The sequence below is a fragment of the Pezoporus occidentalis genome, unplaced genomic scaffold (genome assembly GCF_034315485.1).
Source record: "Pezoporus occidentalis ecotype Australia unplaced genomic scaffold, CSIRO_AGI_Poc_V1 ctg201, whole genome shotgun sequence".
Taxonomy (NCBI): domain Eukaryota; kingdom Metazoa; phylum Chordata; class Aves; order Psittaciformes; family Psittacidae; genus Pezoporus; species Pezoporus occidentalis.
The window spans coordinates 61,078-85,566 of NW_026913868.1; the positions used below are offsets into that span (position 1 = coordinate 61,078).

General features: G+C 39.7%; 1 protein-coding gene across 8 annotated transcripts in view; it reads left to right on the forward strand.

The window, feature by feature from the left end:
- Positions 1-24,489, forward strand: part of KIF13B (kinesin family member 13B) — a 134,196-nt gene that overhangs the window by 33,419 nt on the left and 76,288 nt on the right. For 5 of the 8 annotated variants that reach the window (XM_062618526.1, XM_062618530.1, XM_062618533.1 and 2 more), the window contains exons 3-8: positions 17,045-17,060; positions 19,125-19,185; positions 20,987-21,079; positions 21,729-21,909; positions 22,272-22,359; positions 23,796-23,930. In XM_062618526.1, coding sequence (XP_062474510.1) covers positions 17,045-17,060; positions 19,125-19,185; positions 20,987-21,079; positions 21,729-21,909; positions 22,272-22,359; positions 23,796-23,930 — 574 coding nt within the window. The remainder of the gene's footprint in view (positions 1-17,044; positions 17,061-19,124; positions 19,186-20,986; positions 21,080-21,728; positions 21,910-22,271; positions 22,360-23,795; positions 23,931-24,489) is intronic. The other 3 variants (XM_062618527.1, XM_062618529.1, XM_062618532.1) reach the window with 1 other exon arrangement.

The following is a 24,489-nucleotide window of genomic DNA, read 5'->3' on the forward strand; positions in this document are numbered from 1 at the left end:
TGGGCAACCTGTGCCAGGGCCTCACCACCCCCACAGGGAGCAACGTCCTAATATCTAATCTAAAAATTGGGTGTGATGTCTTAGCAGTGATGCTTGATCTTTAAACACCTTTTATTCATCTTCTGCTTAAAATAGCAGCTTAAATTTATTTATTTTTATGGGACCTAGTTATGAAATCATAGAATACATGATCCAAGAGCATGTACAATTCTAATATGGTAATAACTGCAGCTGCAATACCTGTAGAGAGGAATTTTATCACTGTGTCTTGTTTTTTGGAGCATCAAAATGACCAAATTGAATATCCAGCATATCTTCTGTTTTTGTGGTTATGCTTGGACAGACTTATTCAATTAACTGCATGAACAAGCACTTGGGGATTTCATAAGTCAGAGTGGCCAAATTATGGTAATTAGGCATCTTGTCTATTTTGTTATTCTAGCTGCGGCACAGTAACGAGGTTAAAGGAATACTGTCAAGTTGATGAAGGTACAAAATTGGCTTACCAAAAAGCTGTCTTTGTTCTGCTCTGTGTATCTGAGTGCTTTGAGTTTTGGGATGTTCTTTCTGCATTTGTTTAGTTAGCAGGTGTGTGGTATGGAAGCCACATGAAGTTACTGCTTCTTGGCGTTTGTCTCTTTTAAATGCTGTCAAATAACTTGATAATCTCTAAAGTTCATTTTATGCACTGGGTCACCTGTAATGGTTCTAGAAATGCATCCTCCTCTGTTCTGCTGGGTATGACATCTGTACATCTAATATTACAGGAAACTGAATGCAATAGAGAAATGGATAATGTTTTTAGAGTATTGCTGCTTGTGAATTCCATTGTCTTCTATATGTGCTTTGCTAAATATGTGCACAACTGTCATAAGACCAGTTTTCGGGTCTTACTGTGTTTACATGGCTTAGAATGCAATGCTCATAATTAGAGGCGCTTCAAAGAACTCCCCCCCAAACCAACCAAACAACAACGAAACACCACAAAAAGAAAACCCAACCAACCAAACCAACCCCCAAACAAACAAAAAACCCAATCCAAAACTGCCGAAGATCCAGCTGAATAACACCCAAATCAGGTAAATTAGCTTGTTTGTTAAAATTGAGCCAGTGTTCAGAAAGAACTTCCAGCTGAGGAAAAGCCAGTGTGCTGAAGCCTGGTGTCTGAGGAGCTCACTCAGCTGTAACATGTGATCTGATCTTTACATGAATATCCCTCTGCTTCTGTTTCCTCTTATGTACGTTGTCAGCTGTTATATTTAGTTCTTATGGTGTCCATCAGCTTTTATCTGAAAGTCGGAGGTTAATCTCACATTCATTAAGTGTTTTTTATCAAAGTAAATTATTAAGTCTTTTCCCTTTGCAAAAAAAATGCTGGGGGAGGGAGATGACTTCTACCCACTGGTTTTCAGGGCTGTGTTTTGGGGAAAACAACTGTTAACAAATTGTTTCTTTTGCAACACAGGCTTTAGCCTAGAGCAGCTGACCTTGGATGATCTCCTGCAAACTGACAGCTTTTGCTTTCTTGCTTCCTGTCAGCAGGAGAAGGAGGATAGCTTAGCACATCCAAAAGACTTGTTCCAGTGCTGTTTTAGAACTGACTATGGGAGGTGGGCACAGCTGTCAGGCACTGTCCCTAAAGGTCTGCAGAAGAAATAAAGTCCTCTGCCTGTAGATATAAATTTGTTCCTTCAGGGCTCACAGGTCCTTTAGAAAATTAATATGGCTTTATCGAGTGTGTGTGTGTGAAGATTGAAAAGCATTTGTAGGTGGCATAACAGCTAAATCACTTCTTTTTCACTACGGCTTCAACCGTTGCTGCCATGGCTGATGTGATACTATAGCCAGCAAGAGCAGGGAATCTGAAAAAGGAAAGTATGTGCAGGGCTGTTTAAAGTCATTTTACCATGGTGGCTGCATGATCTTAGCCCTGTGCTCCAGATGAGACAGACAATGTGTCAACTCTCAGGGAGAATTTTGGCTGTTGACTCTTTCCTCCCGCCCTGTTCAGATGGAAAATACTAGCTCCATGTGTGGCTCTTCCATTGTGCTGCATATTTTCAGCATGGCTGTTTAAATATATGCTAACTGGTGGCATATAGGAAACTTCTTTGTAAACCAATCAGGTTTGGGATTCCTTTTTTCCCTTCAGTTACTGCTTTTATGAATATGTGATCATTTGTAGTGGTGGGCAAAGTGTGATCTCTGTGGAACCGCTAACCCACAAATACACTGTAGACTATTTTTAACAAGACTACTGGTACATTTTCATGCAATAACTTTTCCTCCTTTCAAATGGAGAGCCCTCCTTCCTGTTCCCACTACAAGCCCCCACCAAAACAGGTCAGACATTAGTGTTTTCGTGAGCAACTTGTATGTGTGGAGGTTTTGTTTTGTTTTGTAAGGAAGTGATATGCCACTGAGTTGATACATCCGCACTGTTTGGGGCAGTTATAGTCAGGAAAATGTCTACATGGAAAAGACAACAGTTGAGTATAACTGATGTATGTGGTCTAACTGTAAAGCATTGCAGCTGCCACCCATTTGAGTTTCTCTGCTTGTACCATGTAGTATGGAAGCTTGAAAATCATCCCCCTACTTCACTGGGAAGGGATGTAATATTTTGGTTACAACTTCGTGGTTTATTATTACACAGTATTTCATATGGTAAAGATACAAATGGGAAGGAGACCATCTGACTCTTAAATTCCACACTGAGTTATGTTGGGTTGTTGTTTTTTTTCAGTGTGACTGCACATCTGCTGTGTGACTTCGAGTGGACAGTAACCACAGAATCCAACAGTGACATTTTAAGAGTACATTTGATTAACAATTCTTGTTTTGTCATCCTATATGAAGTGTGTTAAGGATTAGATGTATAGCCTTAAACTAGCAAAAAAAATTAGTATTTGGTTTTCAGCTTCTCAAGAAGGCCTGATGTCTTGGATTTAGAGAAACACAGTATGGGTGATACAAGGGAGTGCCTTGAAACTGTTTGAGAGTAAATCAGTGCTGTTCATCTGTTAAAATTCCAGTATCTTCCTGTTCCTCAACATAGATATTCATAACTGCTTTTTGTAATTCATAGAATCGTAGAATCACAGAAGGTTTGGGTTGGAAGGGACCTTAAAGCTCATTCCAATCCCCTGCCACTGCCTGGGACACCTTGCACTAGACCAGGTTGCTCCAAGCCCCATCCAACCTGGCCTTGAACAGTGCCAGGATGGGGCAGCCACAGCTTCTCTTGAGCAACCTGTGCCAGTGCCTCACCACCTTCACAGGGAAGAACTTCTGCCTAAGAGCTCATCTAAATTTCCTCTCTGTCAGTTTAAAAACATTCCCCCTGTTCCTGTCTTTTCCTGCCGTTGTCCAAAGTCCCTCTCCAGCTTTCTTGTCAGGCCATTTACATGCTGTAAGCTGCTGTAAGGTCTTCCTGCAGTCTTCTCTACTCTAGGATGAACTGCAGGTATTGTTCAGCACCTTTCTAATCTCTGAATTTGGTTTAGCATTATCAAAAATAATGCCTTTCTTGGTGATGTGCATGTTTAAAATAATTAAAAGGGATTCTCTTGATGCATGTAGAAACATCTGCTTTTATTATTGTTTATAGGGGCACTGCTGTATACAGTGCTAAATCACAATTGTGTCATATGAAGTGTTTTTGCATATGTTGTCCCATATGGATCACAGTCACGCAGGCAGCAACTTGCATCTAAAAGCAAGACACTTCAGTTAGAAGAGACAACCAGCAGGCAATCTGGGAGTTCAAAGTTAGTATTCAGCAGAAACCGTCATTTGACTCCTTTCAGTACACATGAAAGACTGACATCTCATTACTGTTTATGAATACCAGCAACTAGCTGCATAGCCTGCACTTGCAGACTTAAAATAGCTTCTTTGCAATGCAAACTTGGCATTGGGAGTTTATGTGATACTACCTTTGTGTTGTTTTTTTTTTCAGGAGAATGAATGACTCCTTAACTGTGTATGTGAGCTATCATGCTATCACTGAAATAATCACTGAGACCACAGAATATGGAACACTTTCCACATAGCACGTACCACATTTTGTCTCCCAAATAGATCATTGGAAAAGGGAAAGAGAGGTTTAAGTGAAACCAGCTGCTAGCAAGTGTTCGGTGCTGGTAGCTACTGTGGAACAAAAGAGCAGTGTGGGGAGGTAAACAGGTCAGATTTTAGGTTGGAGATGACTTTTTATCTTTTACTTGGTTTAAGTTTTTGTACTTTTAGAATTTCAGCTTCTTCAGAGAGTACTGTGCTCAGAATGTAACAAAACCCATATCGAACATAGGCTACATCCACATACGCTTCACAAAGAAATTACATAGTATTTGGTTAAAATGTGGTCTTCTAGTGATGGTAGAATTATTTTAACAAGGATGCGTATTTAGGTGGAGAATTCAGAAGTAGGAGCTAGAAATGTCATTAGACTACAACAAAATGTGACTGCTTTTCTGGATTATTGAGGGGTTTTCCTTCTTTAATTACAATGCTTTATGGCAGGATTGACTGGTGACACAGAAACTTTTGCTTTATCCCGGTACCACCAGGTCACAAGCTGTTCTCATGATCAGTGATGAGAATGGAGTTATTTCTTTTTCTGCAGTGCCTGAGTATGCATTTTATATTAATCATTCCTGGCAGTGGGAACCAGCACTTAGGTCTCACTTTCTGGGTAATTGATAGTTTTGTTCATTAGGACTTTCTAAAAAGCCAGTTTATTATGGCAGAGTTTACAGAAAAGCCAAATGACTGTTGTCACCATCCAGGATGGACATCGTAGATGCTTTAGTCCAGAAAAAGGTTCTGAGCTTTGAATTCACAACTAGCATAGGATCTGACCTGCAGTTATTACACATTTAGACATGGTGGCTCGTTCATATGTGGCTCCTGGTGCAGAGATTTTTGTTGGCCAGCTCCGGTTCCCTGCTCTATGTGCTATTTTCCTTATTTTGAGGTCTTGCATTGTATCGGTGTGTGAGTAGCTACTTAAATAGCTGCATAGCTGCATTCTCGCAGCACAGGACAATTGAACATACAATGAACCTTTAATTGGCCTGAACTGCATGTAGTATGGCACACATAACATCATGAAAAAGACTTTTTTTTGTTATGTATCTACAGTCATAAACAGTTTTTGCTCCAGGAACAGTTTATGAAAGGGTTTAAGGCTCCTTTTAGGGTTGCCTTTTGGGTTCGTTAGGGTTTTCTTTGAGGGAGAGGTGCCGAAAGGGATTTCAAAAGAAAAGGCATGCTGGGGAGATAAACAGCTCTGTGTTCAAGAGCAGTGCAGGAAGTGAATAGATGGTGTTGCTTGGGGATGCTCTTAGAAGTAATTAGTGATAAGAGTGAGGAAGAAGAAAATCTGTTTGGCAGCTGCTGCACATTTAGCAGTGCCTCTGACCTTGGCCTGTAGGTGCTTCAAAGCTGCTGGGGGAAGATTTGCTGCCAGTGCTGCTGAATTTACCTGAATTCCCTTTGAAAGACTTAGTGAAATCTGCTGAAAACCTGTGGGGCATAACTTCTCATCTACAAGCCCTGCATCCCTTATTCAGGTATGGTGTGGTATATGTGATATAAAGTTAGTGACTCACTGAAGGACTCATGTTTGCGCTTTTTAGGTACCTAATAAGAGTACTAGGAACGGTCTCCTGTCAATCTGCTGTAGGGTGGGAATTATATCCTCGGTACAAACTCATCTTTACCCTGCCTTGGGATAACACGAGAGCTGGCAAGAATGAATGAGTCATTGGCCAGTGTCCAGAGCCCAGGAGATTGGTTGGCAGGGAAGTACATGGCAGGATTTAGTCTGACACAATTTATTTGGATAAAAAGGATAACTGATGGTGCACAGTGCATGTTTCACCTTGCTAAATATCTGAGTTCTCTTGCCAGAGCTGTGAAATGATAACTTAATCCTTGATTGCTTCTTACAGTGCTGCAGGCCACAGTCTCTGGAATAATGTTTTGTCAGCCAAAAATTATGCATAGCATGCCATCCCCAGTTGCAATGCCTATTCCTGCTAGCTAACTTTGGAATTAGTTTGTGGTCAGATGCTTTTGCGCCGTCTACATTGTGGCTTCTGCAGTTGGTACTACTAGTCATACTTCTTTGCTAACGCCTGTTACTGATTCTTATTTTTTCCCAGCATGAATAAATCATAAATGGTAATATACAAGCACTAAAGCAGCTGCCAGATTGGGTTTTGGAGGTGAAGGGTGTTGGTAGAAGTGTTTAAGGGATTTTTTTGTACACAAGAATAAATAAAGATCACTGGAACAAGAAGTAGGGAATTAAAGCTTATTCAAAATTACCTTCCCCATTAAATACTTCAGGATTATCTGATTTCCCAAATGAGAGCTTTCAGTTGGAACACAGTGGGCATGAAAGAACTGCAGTGCTTTGAAATAGTTATGTGGTGTGTTGACTGAGGAATAGCTCACAAAATATTTCCTACATTTAAAAGTGACCACAGTGATTTGTTGAGGTGGGAGGGAGAAGAATAGACAAAGCAGATGTGTAAATTCATCATGTGGACAAAAGATGAATTTAGGAAATTTAGAGGCACAGAGGAATGTTGTGGTGAATCAGTAGCACTTACTTAGGAAGAAATAGTTGGGCTTTACCCCCAAATACTGAAGAAATTGATATTTTTCAGAGAGCAAGAAATGGAAGTGCTGGATATGGAAGCAGTATTTTAGTCTGGTAGCCAAGGACTGCTGCACCTTTAGCTTTCTGTCTTGTAGCTGTACATTCAGCTGCACCTTGGCTTCACTGCATGCATTGTGTGCGCACAAGCTGAATATGTCTTTCCTTTTCACTCCAGAGATGTTTGGGGTTTTTTTTTGTTTTGTTTTGGTTTGTTGTTTTTTTTTTTTCTGTCTTCAGAACATGTTCTTGATGCGCTGCTTTTATGCAATTCTAGATTTAAGCAAGTTTAATTTTGGCTAGAGCACTATGACATTTTTTCAGCAGTCTGGAGCCATTAGTAAGACATATACAGGACATGGGATCTGAGCTGTCATGGTGAAGGCTTGCCTGTAATTTTCATAATATGCTGTATTTTCCCTTTGCTTCTGAGCAAACAGGTCAATTATAGATTATTTATCATCCTTGTGCTGGGAAAACAGCAGCTGATTTGAATGTGCAGTGGGGATAAGGATTTCTTTCTAGGTCAGGCAGAAGAGCAGCTTGGTGCAAAAACGTTACCCTGAAAAGCAGTAGTCAGAGGGGCTATGGAGGGATCTAGGCTGCTTGTCTTGATGGTTCTTTCTAGTCTTATTTTCTCTGGGCAAATATTTTACATATTTCCTCATGCCAAGTACCCTAGTAGTAAGATTTCAGTCCTAAAAGCTCATTATAATTTGGGAAAATGACAACAGATAGTAACTCCTGCTTTCTGTAGTGAGGATACGAGTAGGTGGAGAAAGCAATCCCTTCTTAACATCGTTCATGGCAGAACTGTAATCTTGCATCTGCTGAACTGTATGAGTGAGTTTGCACAAATAGAATGCTAGGCTTGAAATCTTCCTGAAGAAAAAGGAGTATATTGGTGCATGCCAAAATGCGTCAAATTTCTGTTGGCATTCAGCATATGGGAAATGTCAAAGTGGATACTGGAATCATATTTAGGTTGGAAAAGACCCTTGAGATCAGATCCAACTGTTAACCCAGCACTGCCAAGCCCACCACTAAACCATGTCCCTAAGGACCAGGTTTACACATCTTTTGAATGACTCCAGGGGTGGTGACAGGGATATTGACTGCTGCTGTATCTTCATGTTATCAGTCAAGTTTGCTAAAATGGGTTGGGGGAATATAGACAGTATTGAAAGAGATGACTGTGGGAGGGAAGTTATGTAGTCTGTGTTCTTGGGAAGAGTGAAAGTATGACAAGCTTTTTTTGAGAGAGATCAAACACTAATTTTACTATAGCTGAATGTTTGAGACTTCTAATGTATGTTTTTTGAAGTGCTCTTTTTGACATGCCAGTGTCTTGACAAGCTGCCGTGCTTGGATTCCGTCTTTACTCAAGTGGTTCCGATGCATTGTGCTGTTCTTTCACCTTGCAGGCTCCTTGGATGTCAATGGGCGGTTTGAGTTGAGAGTATGTAGACATTGTGCAACAATCTCTGGCTTATCTCTGTGATCGTGAAATGCGTGTTCTGATGTAAGGAAATCCAGGCAGTTAATGAACTATGAAGGAAAGACAAATAATTTATATGCTGATGACCCACACTTCTTGCCTACAGCACCTGTCTTCTCCCTCCTCCCCATACACGATTAGATCAACGTCATTTGTGATTTCAAGTGTATGTATGTAGTTTTAAATACGGCTTGAGTCCCTAATTTGGAGTTGGATTCAAAACAGTCTATGAATTGACTTACCACATGGAAAGGGTAGTTTGATTTGTTATTTAGACCAAGCTGGAAGGTATCTCCTGAGTTGCAGTCTCTGTGATTATCTAACATAAATTACATGGACAGTCATGAGAGAAATGACTGTAAGTTCTCTGGGGATGTGGTCTGTACAGAAGGAAGTGTATAGTGGTGGGTGTTATACTATAGAGCTGCTTCATGGCCTAAGTAATTGAGTGGAAGGGAAATAGCAAGTATGCATTTAATTAAAATTAAAAATAATCTCTATTAAAAATTTAAGCATAGGAGAGGCACCTCTTCTACACACTGTGTTTAGAGGGAGTTAGTATCTAAAAGAAGTAGACAACATTCCCAAAATTTTCTGAAAGTTCTCAGTGAATCATTTGTTTCCCTGGGTTGAAGAGTTCTTGCAGTAATTGGTGTAACTTGCAGTGATTGCCTGCTTCCTATGAGGGTGGAAATCTTGAGGGCTACTCTGGAGGCTTGGAACCCCCATGGCTGCAGATTCACTCCTACTCCTGCAAATGGCTCTTGCTCTTGATCGTGGACTGAAGCAGAGAGGTGCTGAAGTATATTGTTGATTTTTTTATTATTTTTTTTTTTTGTCAGAGGATACTGAATGGATGCACACACTTGTGTACAGCTAGGTATATGTGCGTAAATAAAAATGGGTTGCCGGGGAAAAAAACCCAACAATCAACGCTTCCAGAATGGTTCTGGATGATGTATTTGTATTTTCAAGGAAGACAAATTCAAGAAGGTTTAAAGTAGAGGCAATAATGAGTTTATGAATTGGATGATACATCTGCTTTGTCTACAAAAGGAGTTTTTAAAATACCCTTTCAGGGATTAAAAAAAATTTGTTCTCATTCCTAGGTGCTCCAAAAGTACTCCTCTTTCCTGCCACCCCTCTTTCCCACCTTTACTTTCTACTTCCAGCTGCCATTAGACTGCCCTTAGAAGTGTCTCTGGATGTCAGCATGTTTTTCTGTGTGAAGTGAAGGAGTGTTGACAGTTCCCAAATCCTGTACAAGGGAAGTGAGCAGGGAAGTGCCTGGGGAGTTTGTCTGGTGCAGTTCCTATTGGTGGAGGAGGTACTGGCACTGGTTTGGCTTGTTTCCAACTTCTACCCTTTTGCTGAGTTTGTAGGAAAAACCATCTTGCAACAAGGAATTGCAGCAAGCCTTGAGATCACTTTCAAGTGAGAATAGTGAGACAAATCTTTCCAAAATACTGCTCTAGAGTGCTTTAACGGGCTGAAAACAGACAGGGAAAAGTTGCTTTGAAACATTTTCCTTTTTCCCCAAGAGACCAGGTGGCAGGTCCTCTGCCCTGGTAGCTCTGCCGTAAATGCACACACAGAAGTCGGAAGCACTTTTCTAGACAGAAGGCTGCAAAAGTGGGCATGGCTATTTGACACTAGAAAGGCCTCACAAAGAAAAAAATCTGTATTAAATTTATGATAAAGTTTCTCTTTGTGTTTGAAATAATTTTCCAATTGTTTTGTGAATGTGCTTTTGGTGTATTTAATCTCAGAGCTGAAGAAGCTTAATTGTTCATGGTGGTTATCATAAAGTCTCCTAAATCCCACCTGCCACACAAGAAAAAAAAACCCTGCATTTTTAAAATAGGCATTTCAAAACCTTACTATGAAGAAGCTGGAGTTAAGGAGCTCTAAACACAGTTTTGTTCTCTGCAGCTTACCTTTACATTACACTAGCTGCACTCTGTGTTGTGTGGTGAACTGTCAAGTTGCTCACAAAAAACCTAAAAAATAAAAACATTCAAAGTGGTAGCTATTCTGAAACTGGGGCTTCATAACACAATTTAGGCATTAATTGCAGGTTACATTCCGTGTATTGACAGAAAATAGAACTGATAGTGAGTCCTGGTTTCAGCTCTGTTATTTTTCATCCTAGTAGCTGGCGTGGTGCTGTGTTTTGGCTTTAGTCTGGCTTTTTTGCCAAATTCCAGGGCTAGGACCATCATGTTTTCTTGTGGAGATCTATTGGTCAAGTTAATAGGCTGCCAAATCATAAGAGGGCTTCTTTCCTCCCTCCCATCATTATAAAATGATAGCTACATGAGGCTCTATTAAAAAACTGTGAATAAGTTCACAATAGTAATTGAAAGTTTGTGTACTGGCTGTTCACCAAATATTCTCTAGAACACAATGGTATCCTGACATCTAAGTGTTTACAAACAAAAGGGTAAAGTTGTAATCCCCTTGTCATAACACCAGCTTTATGCAATACATCATGCACCACTTGAATGTGGTCAGGTCTAAGCAAGTTATTATACTGGCAATACTGAAAGTTTAGCTCCAAGTAGAAACACTCCAAACCCACAAAGCTGCTGTTCAGCTGGAGTTCTTGGGGTTCGGTTGTGTTTTTTTTCTTTTTTTTCTGAGCGAGCTGGCAAAAATTAGTTTTGTCAGTAGAAACTAAGTAACCACCAACTATGCCTGGAATGCCTTGGAGCACTGGAGGAATTTTCCAAGTAACAGCGATTACTTTTGTTCCTTTTAGGCTTTGAACTGTGTATGCTCTTTCAGATTTTCTTTGACAAATGTAGGGATTTTGTTTTAAAGAGATTGTTTCTGTTAACAAAAAAAACTTTTTCTGAAATAGGGCAGTTTGCTTTTCTCTCAAAGAGCTCAGTATTGCTGCGGAGGTAAAATCAAGACTCCATAAGAACAGCATTAATTGGAGGATACCATGGAGAAACTGGACTCCAGTGGGACTCAGCATTTTAATACCACTTGGCCTACATGTGTTGCATTAGTTATTTAGTTATGGGGAGTAGGTGATACATGATGCAGTTGTGTGTTTGTGTCAGAACCTGGCATAGTGATTGTGTTGCTTTTATCTGCAAGATATTAGTAATAAAATCTCAGAATCACGGAATGGTTATGGCTGGAAGGGACCTGTGGAGGCCATCTGCCATTTGTCCTCTAGGTGCTATGCTGGACTTTCTTTCCTTGGACTCAATACTGAGAACATACCTGGGGCTGCTTGTCCTTTTGTGTGCAGTGAGCGAGAGTTAAGGTAAAGTTGCAGCAGGGCATTTCTCTTCCAGATTTGCTTGAAAGTGTAGAGCAGGCGTCATGGCTCGTATTTTCACAGAACAGTTTGGGTTGGAAGGGACCTTAAAGCTCATCCAGTTCCAACCCCCCTTCCATGGGCAGGAACACCTTCCACTAGACCAGTTTGCTCAAAGCCCCATCCAACCTGGCCTGCTAAGGATGGGGCAGCCACTGCTTCTCTGAGCAACCTGTTCCAATGTCATACTACCATCACAGGGAAGAGCTTCTTTCTAATATCTCATGTAAGTTTCCCCTCTGTCAGGTTAAAGTTATTCCCCCTTGTCCTATTGCTACTTGCCCTTGCAAAAAAATCCCTCTTCAGACTTCCTGTAGGCCCTCTTTAGTTATTGAAAGGCCATGATAAAGTCTTCCCAGAGCCTTCTCTTCTCCAGGCTGAGCAAGTACAGCTCTCTCAAAGAGAGGCCTTGGAGCCTCTTTGCAGCCTCCTCTGGACTCATTCCAGCAGCTCCTTGTTCCTCTTGTGCTGGGGAGCACACAGCTGGATGCAGAACTCTAGTTGGTGTCTATAGCTGTGAGTGTTCTGACAGGGTCTGTGATTGGGGGTATGAATAGTTTACCTGGTACTAGATTTAAGAAGTGTCAGAAACGCAGTGGTTTGCACTATATCTGTACAAACTTAAAAAAAATAAACTTGCCACAAAGTGGAATTGTTCCTGCAGCTGAAGGATAAATTGTAATGACACATAATGCCAGCTTTTTTAATGTGTGTGAGTACAAATTGATTTAAGGCAAACTAACTCGGATGGGAGCATGAATATGTGGCTTTACAGAGCTGGGAGATATGCATTTCTGCTGTTAAACCCCAAGTAGTTTTTGCCTATCAGTATGTTTTTCTAGTTTTAGTTGCTTTCTAGTTCCTGAAAGCAGTTCCTGCTTGAGGGCATGAAACAGTACTTATTATATTGGAATTTGATATGCTTGTTTTTGCAGTGGTTATGGAAGATTGAAAGTGGAAAGCAGTAAGAATTTCTGGAGATTTGCTGAGACTTTCTTAATTCATAGTTATTGTTGGAATTGTTCCTTCCCCCCCTTTTTTTTTAACCTGCAAATTTTCATTCTGTTTCACTATTCCAGAAGCAAATGGTAAAATGCTATGTTCCAATTCTGTAAATTCAGCATAGCCTTGTGCCACTGAGCAGTATGAACCAAATTTATAGTTTGGATGTCGTTGTGGTCACTGTCAGCATAGGAAATGTTCTTTTAAAAAAGAAAAAAAAACAGAACAGAAAAAATGTAGTCTGGCTTGTCAAATCTTGTCCTAGTGCCTCTCTACCTCTTTTCCCTTTTTTTCTGGCATGCCGCCTCCCACCTTTCTCCTCCTGTTTGCCCCATCTGCCCATTTGTGATTCAGGCAAAAAGCAAGATGTGCTGTGACTGATTTAGAGCATGTGCTGATTTGCCAGCTGGCCGCTATCTCTGAGCTGCTGGGTCAGCCAAACAGAACAGATAAGGTCTGAGCTGTCCTTGCATCTTCCCAGTAATGTTTCACCTCATTTGCTGTGGCATTTTCCCCATGCGATATGCAGAATCTCAGATATACTTAAGGTCACTTTACCTTCCCTCTCCTTTTGAACATGGAAAGCCAGAGTAAAATTTCATTTTAAATGTTATTAAAATAGTGCTAATAGCTGATGCTGAACAGAGTAGATTATTGTGCTCAAATATATAGTTTAACTATTATTAACCACACATCAAGCTGTCTGGTGCATTTGACATGTTGGAGGAAAGAGATGCCATCCAGAGGGATCTTGACAAGCTAAAGAGGTGGACCCCTGAGTACCTCATCAAATTCAACAAGGCCAAGTGCAAGGTTCTGCACCTGGGGGCAATCCCAAGCACAAACACAGGCTGGGCAGACACTGGATTCAGAGCAGCCCTGAGGAGAAGGACTTGGGGGTGTTGGTCAAGGAGAAGCTCAACATGACCCAGCAGTGTGAGCTTGAGCCCAGAAACCAACCGTGTCCTGGGGTGCATCACCAGCAGTGTGACCAGCAGGTTGAGGGAGGGGATTCTTTGCCTCTGCTCTGCTCTGGTGAGACCCCTCCTGCAGTCCTGCATCCAAAAGGACATGGAGTCCAGAGGAGGCCACAAAGATGCTCTGAGAGCTGGAGCACTTCTGCTATGGCGATAGGCTGAGAAAGCGGAGGTTTAAGCTCCCTTCCATCCCAAAACATTCTGTAATTCAATTGGGTATCTTATTACTTTTTAAAAAACAGACGTGGTAGTGGTGTTGGACATAGAATTATGTGCTGGTGGTCTCAGCTGGGAGCTGTTCTGTTTCTGTCTGGTGTTTAAACTGTGCCTGAGATCTGTGAAACCACTAGCATTTTCATAGGAAACCAGATATGTCCTGATGAAGAAGCTTATACTGTGTAAGAGCTAGCTTAAAAATAATTACTCATGGCTGCATGTCTTCACTCTCGAGACAGCATGTATATTCACTTGGCTGCAACAAACAAAATAGTAATAAACGTAGGCAGGTTTTTTAGAGTATTCTCTTTCTCCTTTTTTTACTTTTAAAAACCTTAGATACATTAGATTCCACCTTCTTCCATTCGACAGCAAGTTGAAAAAAGATGAAAGGGGAGCTGGCGGAGGGAATTCCTGTCAGTCTTGATTCAGGTGAACATATGTAGCTGAGTACATCTTAGTGACATTCTTCAGTACCTAGAAGATAAGTTTTCCCTTCCTGTCCTGGATGTTTCTGCTGCATCTGAGATAGACTTAAATTGCAGCCTGCCAGCAGAAGAGCAAAACCAAGTCTTGCCCTCACCTCTGAAATGGCCTTGTTGGTCATGGTAACATCTGGATAGCCACTGGCTGGTGCTTTGAGTCCTGCCACAATCACTGTGCCTTGTGCTCCTTTTCACCCTCTACCTTGCAGATGCTGGTTTGGATGTGGGTTTTTGTGTGAGCAGTTTGCAGGTAACACAACACTACATGATCTTTTCTGCTTTAGAACTACTCCAATTCTTTACTATTCATTACAGTTACAAGTTGTCAGTATTAGGATCCTCTGGATGTTTTTTGCTAATGCCACTCTGAACCATAGAAAATGTTCTTTGCATACTTTGCCATCATCTGTGGTGTTGTTGTAGGAGATACTTCCCTGCTCTGAAGGTGATGCTGTAGCTTGGTGTTTACTTTTTCACCACTGCTGAGATGAACTCTAGCAATGCGCCGTACTTGGGCATAGAGCCTCTAAACATTCAGCACTTCTCATCTGTGCTTGTAGCTAAGCAGGCTGCTGTGGGTGCAGTGATTTGCTATGGGATTTTGAATCAGGCTGAAGATCTTTTCATGGATTTCTGGGCCCAGCTATCGCAGCTGCTGCAGTGATGGGTTCGTACATGCTCAGCACAATGCTGCATAATACAGTGTGCACTGTTAATGCTTTCCTTAGGGAAAAACTTGCCTGATTTATTCTGTTCTTGGCCTAAAGTACACAGAACAAACTACAGCTCTAGATGTCTCTGCTGTATCCTAAATGCTGTATGCTGGGTTTCTTAGATGTAGGGCTTCCTTTTGCTTGTGTTGGGATTAAGTGAGGCTGTAAAACATGGGTTTGTGTGTTTGTGCAGCTCTTTAGAAAATTCGATACTTACTTTAAGACCTTTAGTCTAAATTAAGCTTTGTGATTTACAGAGCCTAACATCCTCTTAAAAATGTATCTGTGATAGGACTTCTGAGATTATATCCTTGTTGCTATTTTAATCCAAATACTCAATAATACATCCTGTATTGAGGCTGCATTGCCACATTATAATCCTGCCTTGGGACTGGGCTGGACAATATGAGTGCTACCTCTTGCTGAATTAAGAGCAGTGTCACATCTCTGAGTGCTGAACTCAAACTCAAATCTAGGCTTGCTATTCTTGTTTTACAACAACAATGGTCTTCCTGTAGGAACAGGAATAAGACTGCCTTGTAAGCAGGAGTTTACAAGTGAAGTCCTTCAGCAAAGCACTCCACTAGCATTTCAGAGCACAGAAAGCCAGCCAAATCCTCTTGCATCTGTCTTTGAATGATGACAGAATGGGTTTGGGTTGGAGGGGACCTTAAAGATCATCTAGTTCCACTCCTCTGCCACAGGCAGGGATGCCTTCCGCTAGACCAGATTGCTCCCAGGCCTATCCAACCTGGCCCTGAGCACTTCCACGTATGGGGTAGCCACAGCCAAAGATCCAGAGGTGCTCTCTGGTGTTCTCTGTTGATATCAAAGCCCTGGTGAAGGAGACTCCATCAGTGCACCTCCATATCTATAACTCACCCAGAAGCAACAGTTAAGAGTCTGCAGCAAGCATGCTGCTGAGGATCTTGGAAGAGCTTCTATTCAGTTAGCCAGGTGCAGGGTGCATGTTGTCGCTGCTTACTTGAATGACCCTGCATTGAATGACCGTTACTTGAATGAGTGGGGCAACCTTGGCTTACATAGTCATCTAGCACAGCTGGTTATGCTGACTGCTATCCAAAGTCACTGTTGTTCCTGTTATGTCATACAGATACGCATATTAGATCCAAGCATGAGTAAAAAGAGATGATGGACTTGCTTAATAAATAATTATTTTTGAGAGATGGTGCTAAGAAATTACTATTTTTAAACTTGCTTCTCAACCCATCGGAGCAGCAAGAACTCTGAGGGTAATCTTACATGGCTCCCATGTCTTTCTCCTGCTCTGTTCAAAAGAAATCAGTGATGCTTGTCAGAAGACTTCACTTGTTACTGATGTCAAGAGCTTCTTAATCTCATTTAGAAGGTCCAGGACAAGGAGAGATACTGCTCCTTTGTTATGCGTTTGCTGCATTCTTCTGTCTTCTGTAAAGGGGAGGCTGCGTAACCTGCTCTCAGGGCATTGACTGATGCTGTGCCGTTATTTTAAAGATCACTCCAGTAATTTTGTAATTGCTGTTTAAAATCAAGCAAAAAACCCTAACCAAACTTTTAAATTATGCACATAACAGACTAAAGGTATTGCTAGTCTCTGCTCCTGCTTTTAAAGGAAACAACTGTTTGCTCTGTGGTCCCAGCAGCCATGAGAGAGCTGAGTTGGGCAAGTCCACAGGTTGGACTCTGAAATTTCCTCTTGAATAACGTATCTGAAGTTCCTGTTCAAGTGGTTTTGGAAATGTTTACGTTGCCTGGGTGCTTTGTTTTTAAGAGACAGTAACACCCACAAAGCTAGAGAGAGAAGTGTCACAAGAAGAAAAAAAAAACTGGGAGTGAATGAGGAAGAGATGGTGGCAGCATGAGGAAAATCAGTAGCTTTAGAGTTAAAAATCAACTTATTCAGAGCAGCATCTCAAATCTTACTCCTGAAAAGAGATGAGCATTGGTTTATAAAGTGACTTAGAATCTGTAAGCAAGGGGAGATCTTAGGAGAGAAATGATTTTTTTAAATACAGCTCTCTAGTGATGAGGCATTAATGATAGAGCAGTTATGCTACAATCACTGCAACTAACAGTTTGTTTTTTCTTTTGTCTTTCTTCCCCCAACCCTGTATCAAATCCTTTCTGCTCCTGATGCTTTGGGGAACAGCAGGACCCAACCAAAGGTAAAGGCTTTTAGTGCACATTAAGTCAGTGTGTGAAAATTGTTGTATCACTTATTCAGCCTTGGGTTATCCAAATATTAAAAGCATTTTGACAAAACAGCTCTGTAGTTAATCAGCTGTTGAGAAAGAAACTTAAAGCATCTCCTTGCTGCAGAAGAGCACTGTACAGCCTCTGCCAAATAATGAGTCACAGGAACAAATGAGAACATACATGCTCAGCATTACAGACTGTGAATGGAAGACTCCTTGTTGTTTGTGGGCTTTTAAAAGCATTTTCTGATATTTGTGTTAAAGCAAACTCATTTTGCTTTTGCAGCTCATGATCCCATAACTTTGTACTTTGTATGAAGACGTCAATGTCTACCCTAGCATATCAGGATTCAGCTTTATTGATGTGGTCCTATAGCCAATATTTTATTAAGCCAATATTTTATAGCTAATAGTTTTATTAAGGCCTGGGATGTTATAATAGCATGTTTAATTGTATAATGAACTCAAAGAATAAAAAAACCCTTAATTTTAAATAAACAAGCTATTGTTTCCTTGGAAGATATAAAGTAACTCACTTTTATCTCTTCATGCAGGATGTTAACATAGTATAGGGAAAAAAAAACAAAGCAAAACACAAAATTAAAATTTCAAGGATTTTTCTATATTAAGCATTTTCATAAATGTAGGTAGTAAGTTGGGATGTGTTGATAGTATGGATTTTCAACTCTTGTGTTATTTTTCTAACTATTTTAGTTGAAATACTTGATCAAGATTTGTTTCATCTCTACTAAAATGGAACTTAAAAACGTGTTAACAGATGAAATGAAATTTTAGAATGCAGGTTCGGAAGGTGAATGTGCAGTGCTGAAAGGGAAAGAGCAGCCTTCATGAAGCTTTAGGAGAAATAAACAGCCAAAAGGCAACACGTTGCACTTCCCTTTTCCTTTCTCCTACAGAATAAATTTTGCCCATGTGACTATAGGTCAAACATTACCCTGATTTTTGTTTTTTTCTTGCAAATACATACCGTGGAGAGTTTTTTTTTTTTGCAAACATCTGTCCCAAAATACACGCTGTCTTATTGCAGTTCAGCTTTAATGATGAAAAGTGCCTGTGCATTTTGAATGGATTGAAATTCTCTATTTAAAAAGTTTGGTTTTATCAAATTGAAACTTCTCTATTTAAAAAGTTTAGTTTTATCACAAGAACAGTAGCACTATAAATTGCTCTATGTTGGTCTTTATAAGTCTTACACTTTGGTGATGACCTACTTCTCTTCTACATAGAGAGATGCCTACCCTAAGGTGTGTTTTTAATTTATGTACATGGGAGACATGGGGAGATGGTAGGCAGGAGCAGCCAGAGGACATCTGTCGTTTTGTAGAGTAGAAAGTCTTGTGAAAAATTAATTGCAAGGGTGGGTTTAAAGGAGGATAAGAAGAGCTCCTTGACATCCACTGGCTTTCCACATGGAAAACTTTTGGAGAACATGGAATAGGATTTACACAGTAGAGAGTCAGAAATAAAGCAAGAAACAGGCTGGCATATGGGATAATCATGGAATCACAGAATGGTTTGGGTTGTAAAGGACCTTAAAGCTCATCCAGTTCCAACCCCCCTCCCATGGGCAAGGACACCTTCCACTAGACCAGGTTGCTTCAAGCCCCATCCAACCTGGCCTTGAACACTGCCAGGGATGGGGCAGCCACAGCTTCTCTGAGCAACCTGTGCCAGGGCCTCACCACCCTCACAGGGAAGAACTTCTGCCTAATATCGAATCTAAATGTCCCGTCTGTCGGTTTAAAGCCTTTCCCCATTGTCCTATCCCTACAGGCCCTTGTCAAAAGTCCCTCTCCAGCTTTCTTCAGCCCCTTTAGGTATTGGCAGGGTAAGAAGATGCACTATTTGTTTAGGCTTCAAACTCATAGAATATAAGTAATTCTGCAGCAATATATATTATGCTCAGAATGCCCTGAGGAGCACAATGTTAGCCAACATAATACAATGCTGTCAAAATTTTGATAATGTGTTTGATTTAGCAACAGTTTTTATAAGGTGTCCTCCTTCCTACAGGTGTTTGCTTACGATCACTGCTTTTGGTCTATGGATGAATCTGTCAAAGAGAAATACGCAGGTAATATTTACTGTAGCTTTGTGCTTGTTGTCTCCAAATGTGAATGATGTCATTAAAGTACAATATTTGCTCTTGGGCACAGACCATATGGCATGAAGTGCCTCCCACTGTATGACTGCTTGTCAAAAGAAAAAGGAAAAACTTCAATCATTCCTGTTTCTATTCTCTAAAGATGATGATAGCAAAAGGCATTGCTACCCTTTTGCAGTGTAGGAAATTGAGAAATCCATCACAATAATGGGTTAATCATATTTGCATCTTTATTTAAAATACTCTTTCAAGTCCATAATTTTAAAAACATCAAATCCTTTTTAGGATTTGAGGAACATTTCTATATGTAATTTCATGTTTCATAGTGCTGATGGGAGGTTGGCATCATGTTAAAACTTAATAATGTTGTACTAAAAAAAAAGCCTAATGTAATATAGAACTATGTGAATTCATATGGTCTGATGAGAATGTGTATTTAATTCAAATTTTCTATGTATTATTATGGCACATTTTGGCAAATAGTTATGATAAAATATGAAATATATTTGGAATTACCAGTTTTGTGATCTGTTCCTTTCATACTTGTTATCTTTTAAAATTGGGATTTGGTTAAGCTTGTTTAAATTTATTTTAAAAATCACAAGAAAAATAAGGTGCACATGCTTCTAGTTTTTAATTTCTTTACCAAATAACTAATGAATAGTAATTTAGTGAGAAAATGAGAATAATGTGCACTTTCAGCTGTACAGATTGCATAGGAAGGTAAGATTTTTGTTTCTCAAACTAATGGAGGCACCTGTATTATATCACTTACATATTACAGGTGATATATATATGTCACATATGTATATATAAAATAATATATTAATACAGATATCACCTGTATTATCACTTATATTATAGTCGCTTAGATACTGGACGTGTTTGGTACAAAACCATTCCACTTATGTGCTCTATTAGCCAGGCACAGTTGTTAGGAGTTTTGCTGGGGAATTTTGCATGTGTAAAATTCGAATTGGACTTGGATGTCAAGATAAAGACTTCAATGAATGAGAGAAAGGAAAAGCTTTCAAGACCATTAACATATTTGAGAGGACTTTGCAGTCCATAAAGTTTTGTCATGTCTTGTTAAGACTTTAGTTCTTCTGTTTGTAAAAGAAATTTTGAAAATATAGATTTTGCTTGAACAAGTAATATCCAAATATATGAAGCATTTCTTCCCCTCCTTGGAAAAGGAGCCGAAAAGCTGTTCCTACAGATTTGGTTCAATTACAAAAGATGTGATATACCTTATATTTTGCTAACACGTACCTTGTATTATGTCATCTCCCACATGGTTGTGGTTCCTCCTCTGCAAAAAATCACTTTTATTACTTAATATCTTATATGTATGCAGTAAAATCTAATGCTCTACTAAGTGCCATAGATTAAAATCAACTGATAGTTGTTAAAATGTACAGGCTGTGTATATTTTGAGATGGTGTCATTCACCACTGGAATAAATTCTGCAGTTGGTAGTTGATTTTTTTGCTGATAAAACCTTTGGACATGAACATTGATAGGATGTTATTTTAAGCACATACAGGTATATGCGTGATAATTCCAGCTTCTGATTTTTGCAGTAGCATAAATCCGGAGCACATGTGCTGGCTGATGGTCTTGCTCATCTAGAGGGAGCAAATACAGAATGTGATTTAGGCCACAACAGCAGAAAATCACAAACTGCTTTTACATAATCACTGAAGAATCAAAGTCAAGGAAAAAAACTCTTTTGCTTTGTTACAGCGTTAGCTTGTGTGTTGTTTCTTAGGTCAAGATGTTGTTTTCAAGTGCCTTGGGGAGAATATTCTTCAGAATGCCTTTGAAGGCTATAACGCTTGCATCTTTGCCTATGGGCAAACTGGTAAGTCCCTTCCAGACATAAGGGAGAAATACTGTCGATAAAAAAGGTGGTATGTTCTGACTGGAGACCCTTTTCACAGCTGTTGTGACATTGTTCCAGGAGAAATGCCAAGTGATATAGGTAAAAAATGTTTGTCTCTTTTGTAACTTTAGCTGTGAGGTAGGCAGGGTGAAAAATAGGTTTTCTCCCTTGCTGCTGACTACCCTTATTTTTCACACCTTAGATTACAATCTTTAGAGTGACCGTGATCATCCTTCAGTTCAGTGCATCACTCATATTTTCTGCTTCTTCAGTTAGAATAATCTTTAATCATTGTAAGTGCAACATGCAAAAATGAGCATGCTTACACAATTGATTTTTTCTTATTGAGACACACATGGGGTTTTGTGGGTTGTCATCTACAATGAGACTGTATCTACCTGAAAAAAGTCTTTTCTGTCAGTTTGAGGTAAGTTTCTTGGTTTACTTTTCCTTTTAATTAAATAATCTTTAGCCGAATACTGGTTTGATGAAAGTAGAGAACTACACAAATGTCTTTCACTGAAATGCAAAATTTATTTTATTTTTTTAACCTCTTTATTTCCTTTCCATGTTCTGCACAGCAAGAAACATTGTTGCATGCACACTAATCATAGATTCGTTCTCGCAGGATCTGGAAAATCATACACAATGATGGGTACTGCTGACCAACCTGGATTAATCCCTAGACTTTGTAGTGGACTCTTTGAAAGAGCACAGAAAGAGGAAAACGAAGAGCAGAGTTTCAAAGTGGAAGTATCCTACATGGAGATATACAATGAGAAAGTCAGAGATCTTCTTGACCCAAAAGGGTGAGTCAGCAGCACTGTACTGTGTTGTCATACACTCTTTGTTTCCATAACCAGTTTGCCTTAATGGATCCCACGTCAGGCATTTGCATAGGATGGCTTTTGTTTCTTCCTGATCTCAGTATCCTTTCGTTTTAAATCAAAATGAAGTAGTAAGACTGAAAGCTTGGAGTAAACTCACCCTGATGCTAGCTTTTATGAAGTGACAAAATGTGTCAGCATTTTACATGGTTTGCATTATCATCCTTGTTCTGTGCTTTATTATGGTATTTGTAAGACCATAATGTTTGAGATCTGTCTGTGAGAAATTGACTTTCTATAAATGTTGTCTTAAGTCAGTCATGTGCTTTTTTTTTTCCAACCAGAAGCCGTCAGTCATTAAAAGTTAGAGAACACAGTGTTTATGGTCCTTATGTAGATGGCCTATCCAAGCTAGCCGTTGCTAGCTACAAGGTAAGGATCAATTTTATGAAATGCTTATGTTGACATTCTAAACACTAGGGTACTATCCCTTAAGTAGAGTAAAACTATTAAGCTATTTCTGATTGCTGTGGTAGAAACATGGATTTTAGAGCAAGAGAGCTGTAGGATTGTTGTATTGTGATCACCAGGGAGAACAGGGTTAAGAGCAGAAACTCATCTTCATCTGGTGCTATTCAGTAATTCTGGAAATAATTCAACAATTTAATGAAACAGCTTTCCTCCCAAACTTAAGATGAGCGTACGCTGTGTCCATGAGAAAACATTCCATGACAGATTACAGAACCAGGATTTAGCAGAGAAAAGCTTTCAGTATCACATTTTGTCACTGACTCTCATGCTATTGCCTGGTAATTTCACTTACCAGTAACACACAGACACACTGGAATTATAAACTAATGGCTGTTTACAAGGCAAATACATGAGGACATGACATAAAACTTGCTTGCTGGATAGTAAATTTGTAAGAAGCATAAATGTACTGTGTGACAGATTAATAAATATGGGATGAGTCTGTCATCTTAAGCAAAACATGAAAATGGTGCAACCCTTCCTATTGCAGTTTTTCATCAACTTCTCTGTGGTGGTTTCTGTTAAGCCAAGATTGTGTGCATGTCACCCAGCAGCTTTTGTGTAATGCAGAATACAGTCAAAGTGGTCTATGGTGGTCTTCCATTTAATTGGTTTTGGGTTGTTTTTTTTTACCATCATCCAGCTAGAGATGCATAAATAAACATCAGGGCCAGGACTCTAGAGTTTTAACCATTTTGCAGGATTGCTGTAAAACCCTGAAGCAGGGGAGCTGTGTATTTCTCAAGTATCACAACTTAGTGTATCAGAGGAGTTTATAAGCTCTTATACAGAGAAGGAATATAATGGCCTCTTTAGTGTGGTTCTGTTTAATAAAACTTTTGTTAAATCTTTAGAATTATTTATTGGGTTGGGCCTCACCACCCTCACAGGGAAGAGCTCCTTCCTAATAGCTAATCTAAATTTCACCTTTTCAGTTTAAAGCCATTTCCCCCTGTCTTTGAGCCTTCTGTCAGTATTACAGATTTCAGGAACATGTGTTTGACAACTGGGGCTAAAATGTTCAAGTGTTCAAACATGAATTGCTGTTTCCCTACTTTTTTTCTTTGCTTTTGAGTATTATGCAGCCAGGTGCATTATTTTTGCTGATAATTTAATATCTAGGTAGAGGTAATGGATAAATATGCATGTCACAGCATTGTGCCATTTCTACTCTTTAAAGGGGAGATCGCAGTATTTTTTTCTTGACATTTTGTGAACAAACAGCAGGAAGCTCAATGAGAAAATCCCTGCTATATTTTATGAAAATGAGATTGTTTCAGTAGATAATAAAAGAATGTTAATGCAGATATGCTTATGGCTGTGAAAATTGTACCTAGGACATAGAGTCCTTGATGTCTGAGGGCAACAAATCTCGAACAGTGGCTGCAACCAATATGAATGAGGAGAGCAGTCGGTCCCATGCAGTCTTCAAGATCATCCTTACCCACACGCTCTATGATGTACAGTCAGGGGTGAGTAAACAAGTTACAAAGTCCAAATGTTAAACTTGGATTGGCGTCTCTTGCTTTAATGTATTTCAGAAATTCATAGAAAAGTTGGTTGGAAGGAATCTCAGGAGGCCATTTGCCTGCCCTTGTGCACTGCTAGTGTGAATCAGGTTAGCTCTGGCTTTGGCTGGCTAAGTTCTAGTAGTGCTCAAGTGCTTGTTCTGCAGTGTAGGGAAATCAGTTTGAATAGGTTTAGAAGTGAAATGTGAGGTGTTTTTAAATGGAAAACAAAAATGCTGGACCCAGCTTGCAGCAGACCTGCTGGAGGGTGCAGGAAAGATCTCTTATTCCTAGAATCTAAACTGAAGAAACACTTTTTGAGCAGTGGTGTGTACTGTACGGACTTAAGGCAGAACTAAAGACAAAATGTGTAGATGAAAAATGCAAGAACACCTGAGTATACATCTGGTAATCTCCTTCAAGAGCTTATTTCATGCAAATACGTCTAAATGACCAACTTTTATGAAACAGAACACTTACTAATTTCAAAAATTTTGCATTGTATGGCATTATTATTTTTATG